The sequence below is a fragment of the Procambarus clarkii genome, chromosome 9, assembly GCF_040958095.1.
Source record: "Procambarus clarkii isolate CNS0578487 chromosome 9, FALCON_Pclarkii_2.0, whole genome shotgun sequence".
Classification (NCBI taxonomy): Eukaryota; Metazoa; Arthropoda; class Malacostraca; order Decapoda; family Cambaridae; genus Procambarus; species Procambarus clarkii.
In genome coordinates, this window is record NC_091158.1 from 12682368 (window position 1) to 12689200 (window position 6833).

The following is a 6833-nucleotide window of genomic DNA, read 5'->3' on the forward strand; positions in this document are numbered from 1 at the left end:
CACCACCATGACCTGGGGAGTAGCTCTCAGCACCACAGTGACCTGGGGAGTAGCTCTCAGCACCACAGTGACCTGGGGAGTAGCTCTCAGCACCACCATGACCTGGGGAGTAGCTCTCAGCACCACCATGACCTGGGGAGTAGCTCTCAGCACCACAGTGACCTGGGGAGTAGCTCTCAGCACCACAGTGACCTGGGGAGTAGCTCTCAGCACCACAGTGACCTGGGGAGTAGCTCTCAGCACCACAGTGACCTGGGGAGTAGCTCTCAGCACCACAGTGACCTGGGGAGTAGCTCTCAGCACCACCATGACCTGGGGAGTAGCTCTCAGCACCACAGTGACCTGGGGAGTAGCTCTCAGCACCACAGTGACCTGGGGAGTAGCTCTCAGCACCACAGTGACCTGGGGAGTAGCTCTCAGCACCACAGTGACCTGGGGAGTAGCTCTCAGCACCACCATGACCTGGGGAGTAGCTCTCAGCACCACAGTGACCTGGGGAGTAGCTCTCAGCACCACAGTGACCCTGGGGAGTAGCTCTCAGCACCACCATGACCTGGAGTAGCTCTCAGCACACAGGGACCTGGGGAGTAGCTCTCAGCACCACAGTGACCTGGGGAGTAGCTCTCAGCACCACAGTGACCTGGGAGTAGCTCTCAGCACCACAGTGACCTGGGGAGTAGCTCTCAGCACCACAGTGACCTGGGGAGTAGCTCTCAGCACCACAGTGACCTGGGGAGTAGCTCTCAGCACCACCAGTGACCTGGGGAGTAGCTCTCAGCACACAGTGACCTGGGGAGTAGCTCTCAGCACCACAGTGACCTGGGGAGTAGCTCTCAGCACCACAGTGGACCTGGGGAGTAGCTCTCAGCACCACCATGACCTGGGGAGTAGCTCTCAGCACCACAGTGACCCTGGGGAGTAGCTCTCAGCACCACAGTGACCTGGGGAGTAGCTCTCAGCACCACAGTGACCTGGGGAGTAGCTCTCAGCACCACAGTGACCTGGGGAGTAGCTCTCAGCACCACAGTGACCTGGGGAGTAGCTCTCAGCACCACCATGACCTGGGGAGTAGCTCTCAGCACCACAGTGACCTGGGGAGTAGCTCTCAGCACCACAGTGACCCTGGGGAGTAGCTCTCAGCACCACAGTGACCTGGGGAGTAGCTCTCAGCACCACAGTGACCTGGGGAGTAGCTCTCAGCACCACAGTGACCTGGGGAGTAGCTCTCAGCACCACAGTGACCTGGGGAGTAGCTCTCAGCACCACAGTGACCTGGGGAGTAGCTCTCAGCACCACAGTGACCTGGGGAGTAGCTCTCAGCACCACAGGGACCTGGGGAGTAGCTCTCAGCACCACAATGACCTGGGGAGTAGCTCTCAGCACCACAATGACCTGGGGAGTAGCTCTCAGCACCACAATGACCTGGGGAGTAGCTCTCAGCACCACAATGACCTGGGGAGTAGCTCTCAGCACCACAGTGACCTGGGGTGTAGCTCTCAGCACCACAGTGACCTGGGGAGTAGCTCTCAGCACCACCGGGACCTGGGGTGTAGTTCTCAGCACCACAGTGACCTGGGGAGTACCTCTCAGCACCACCGTGACCTGGGGCGTTGCTCTCAGCACCACAAAGACAATTTATACACAGTAAAAATGCATCTGATTTGCCCCCCATCAGAAGCATGCTGATCCAAGCAACTCTATCAAGGAACATCTATATCACAGTGTTTTAATTTTATTAATACGTCGCATTTTCAATGGTTTGGTCGAATCTATAAAAAAAAACCACATATGATGGGCCAGTCTGCAGGTTAGTCCGACGTGGGCGAGCAGGTCCTGGAACGTTCCAGGATTTCTGAATTATCTTTGCTTCCACTTAAGACATTTTCACAGACGTATAAGCCAATATATGGCTTATACTTCTGTGTTCCGGGTATCACCAAATAAAACTTTACATTTACTTTAAGTTTCTTAGTAAAATCAACATTATTTGTTACATATTTCACCCGCCCACGGCGATGAGAATGAGAGGATAAGAAGAATGTTTCGCTGAGACATATATATCTGGTTTATGTTCTTTGATTATATTCCTTGTGTATCGAGGCCTTGTGAGAAATACTTCAGTAATACCAGGGTTATTGAGGTACATTTTTTTTTAGGAATATCTTAGAATTTTGTTTGGTTAAAAGTTACATTTAGCAGCACTGGTGAAGGGATTCATGGGTTTAGTGGCTCTGTGAGAGGTAGTGACAGTTGGCTCTAATGTGAGTGGTAGTTAGTGATGCTGTGAGTGGTGGTTAGTCCAGCTGTGAGTGGTAGTTAGTGATGCTGTGAGTGGTGGTTAGTCCAGCTGTGAGTGGTAGTTAGTGATGCTGTGAGTGGTGGTTAGTCCAGCTGTGAGTGGTAGTTAGTGATGCTGTGAGTGGTGGTTAGTCCAGCTGTGAGTGGTAGTTAGTGATGCTGTGAGTGGTGGTTAGTCCAGCTGTGAGTGGTAGTTAGTGATGCTGTGAGTGGTGGTTAGTCCAGCTGTGACTGATAGTTAGGCCAGCTGTGACTGATAGATAGTCCAGCTGTGACTGTAGTTAGCTAAGCTGTCAGAATATTACACAGCTCAAGTTCCGCTTAGTATATCAGCTTACGATTGTCCGTGGATAGTTTGTATCACTAATTGTGTACTGTCTATTACTGTCTATTACTGTCTATTACTGTCTGTTAATAATTAGAAGTGCTGTTGTTGTTGTTCCTGTCGCTGTTGGTGCTGAGCAAGAACAATAACAACAACACCACCAACAAGAACAATAACAACAACACCACCAACAAGAACAATAACAACAACACCACCAACAAGAACAATAACAACAACACCACCAACAAGAACAATAACAGCAACACCACCAACAAGAACAATAACAGCAACACCACCAACAAGAACAATAACAACAACATCACCAACAAGAACAATAACAGCAACATCACCAACAAGAACAATAACAACAACATCACCAACAAGAACAATAACAGCAACACCACCAACAAGAACAATAACAGCAACATCACCAACAAGAACAATAACAACAACATCACCAACAAGAACAATAACAACAACATCACCAACAAGAACAATAACAACAACATCACCAACAAGAACAATAACAGCAACATCACCAACAAGAACAATAACAACAACATCACCAACAAGAACAATAACAACAACATCACCAACAAGAACAATAACAACAACATCACCAACAAGAACAATAACAACAACACCACCAACAAGAACAATAACAGCAACATCACCAACAAGAACAATAACAGCAACACCAACAAGAACAATAACAGCAACATCACTAACAAGAACAAGAACAGCAACATCACTAACAAGAACAATAACTACCCAAAAACAACACGAACAAGAACAGCCACAAAAACAATAACATCAACAGGAACAACATGAACAAGAACACAAACAACGAAACAATAACATCACCAACAAGAGCAAGAACAACCACAAAAATCACCATCATGAACAATAATAACAATAACATTCCTGCAACAAGAACAGAGCCATTAATACCAATAATAACTGTTCATGCCAATATTAATATATAAATAAATAATATCTAAGTGTATATTTTCAGGTCAATGAATCAGATTAAATCAGCCTGGAAATTAATTAAAATAAACTCGTATTATTGGCACCATTACTGGTTATATGGTGATGATATACCAGTATGGTGTCCCAGGCAGCACCATACTCCCTCCCTTGAAAGTATTTCATTTATATATTGTATTTATTCAAAATTAAAAAAAATCAAATGTTTATTCAGGTAAAGTACATATATATATATATATATATATAAGGGGTGATACAGATATTGATGAGTTTATAGATAGAGCTAGTACATACAATGGTGACCAGACCACACACTAGAATGTGAAGGGACGACGACGTTTCGGTCCGTCTTGGACCTTTCTCAAGTCGATTGGTCCAGGATGGACCGAAACGTCGTCGTCCCTTCACATTCTAGTGTGTGGTCTGGTCATCATACTTTAGCCACGTTATTGTGACTCATCGCCTGCATAGTACATACAATGCCTAAAGCCACTATTACGCAAAGCGTTTCGGGCAGAGTTTACTATTTATGAAAATACCATTGGAAAATTGTTAGCTTGAAAGAGCCCTGAGCGTGATAACTGTGTCATTTATTAAATATCATGTAAAAGATTATGATATATTCTATTTACTTCGAAGATTGGACATTTTTATTTTCTCGGGATAAAAATTCTCACCACAAGTTGTAAAATGATTTTTAATAGAAATATTATTGAATCTCGTTTAATACAAATTACAAAGCCACACAACATGAGTATTAATAATGATTTGTACACTTTCGATCCATATTTAATTAAACAATTAAGTAACGATTTTAGTGAGATGAATAATAGGCAGTTATCCCCATAGGGTCATTACAACCAGGAACTCACGAGTATTGGCCATTAGACCGTCAGCAGTTTTGACGGTTTGGGCAAATGTTTCTTTCGCCCTGAATGCCCCTGTTACTTAGCAGTAAATAGGTACGTGGAAGTTAGTCAGCTGTCACGGGCTGCTTCCTGGTGTGTGTGTGTGTGTGTGTGTGGAGAAAAAAAAAGTAGTTAGTAAATACTTGATTGACAGTTGAGAGGCGGGCCGAAAGAGCAAAGCTCAACCCCCGCAAACACAACTAGTGTGTGAATACACACACACACACACACACACACACACACACACACACACACACACACACACACACACACACACACACACACACACACACACACACACACACACACACACACATACACATTCTACGAAGCTAAATAATTATATTCAATATCTATTCCAAAGAGTTAAGTTTATTCACAGCGGCATTGACCACTTAGTGGCTTTATATTACTGAATCTGTAATTAAAATTATTAATTTTCTCTCATTATTTGCAAAGAGAATATTCTTGTTCATTATTTAATTCTTTTTGATCCTCATAATTTTCATAATTTCAATGAGGTTTGAGTATTGTTTGGCAGTATTATTATATTTTTAATTTTTTTTAATTTATAATGTATAAATGAGTTATGTTATGAATGCCAACAGTATATCGTGTATGATATCATTTTAATTATTATTATTATTATTTTAATGCTTTATAATTATCATTTACTATATAGTTATCATTTACTCTACAATTATCTATAATTATTACTATATGCTCTATAATTTACTCTATAATCACTATAATTTCGTTATTGACTAGGTGATCAGCGCTCCACTTTCGAACTATTGCGAAATTATAAATGAAATTTTCTTATTGTCAAAAAAAATCCCCGCCAACCCCACCAACATGGAGGAAATTCCCCCACCAAAGTTGCCAAAAATAGTGACCTTGAGTTTTGGTCATTGGCTTGGCCATTTTCTCCCAGGATGAAGACGGCTCTTATGATAATAAGAGTCACATGTGGACGGAGAATCATATTAGGAAAGCGAACCAATCTCTTAGGCCAGGGAGGGGGTCGTTGTCCAGTCTAGGAAATAAATATTTTTGTTGATAATTTTTTTTATTACATAAATGTATTTTTTTTATTTTTTTTTTTTTAGTTTTCAGTGTTTTGTTATGTTTATTTTTTTCAATTTTGCTGTTCTGTTTTTTTGTTATTCTTTATTATCTTGGCTGTTTTTATATTTTTATTTTTTCTCTATATATTTTTTCGTTTTTTTCGTCTCATACCGTTCAATTTCTTTATTTATCTAACTGTTGTCTATCACCTCGTCCATCTACCTCACTCAATCCATCTACAATACTGCATCAATCTACTTCAATCCATCTATCTTACGCCATCAATCTACCTTATTGAATCCATATATTTTACCTTAGCACTCTATCTCAGCTCATCAATCTACCTCACCCCATCAATCTACTTCACAATCATCTGTATGCGTCACTCCGAGCCATCAGTCACCATCAACTCGATGTTTAGTTTTTCATTCAAGATCTCTCTCAAACTCCCGCCAAATTCACTATTAACTTTTAAAACAATTTCCAACGTCTTTCTTCTGCTGTAAATGTCACTGACTAGTTGAGTCTCAATTTCCCTCATCCTTTTATTCCAATTCTTAGCCGTTTGCCTATACCGTTTGACCTCGCCTATCTATTGGCCTATTCAGATTTAAATTTCAAATTTGCATTCAAATCGCGATAACGGCAACCGCCACCCAACGTACCCTGAAGAATAACGGTTGGTGGAGCCTCGTGGGCAACCAACCAGGTCATGTGAGTGACCTGGACAGTCTGGAAGCGACTAAAATGAGCCATTATGAGCTGGGATGACCCATATTTTAACGCATTCTCAATCCAATCTAATATTCCTTTTAACCTTTATTCCTATATTTACTCCATCGGAGTGCAGCTAATCCGAAGATCAGCCGCGATCACTGTCGGATTTTATATTATTTTCGTTCGATTTGTTTAAATACATTTTCTTCAATGTTTAATATGCCGTTAATTAGCTTTATGGTAATTTATGACTCAGCAAAAGATTAACTTGATTGAAAATCTTTTAAATTGTTTCCAATACTTTCCCGGCCTCTTCTTGAAGGATTGTTCCCGGTACTGAAGGATTGTTCCCGGTACTGAAGGATTGTGCCCGGTACTGAAGGTTTGTTCCCGGTACTGAAGGATTGTTCCCAGTCATGAAGGGTTGTTCCCGGTACTGAAGGATTGTTCCCGGTACTGAATGATTGTTCCCGGTACTGAAGGATTGTTCCCAGTACTGAAGGATTGTTCCCGGTACTGAAGGATTT

General features: G+C 42.2%; 1 protein-coding gene across 1 annotated transcript in view; it reads left to right on the forward strand.

Annotated features, from left to right (window-relative positions):
* LOC138362805 (probable serine/threonine-protein kinase dyrk1) overlaps positions 1-3454 on the forward strand; it is a 16512-nt gene extending 13058 nt beyond the window's left edge. The window contains exon 2 of the mRNA XM_069321367.1: positions 2911-3454. Within this exon, the coding sequence (XP_069177468.1) occupies positions 2911-3454 (544 nt within the window). The remainder of the gene's footprint in view (positions 1-2910) is intronic.
* Positions 3455-6833: the final 3379 nt, after the last annotated feature.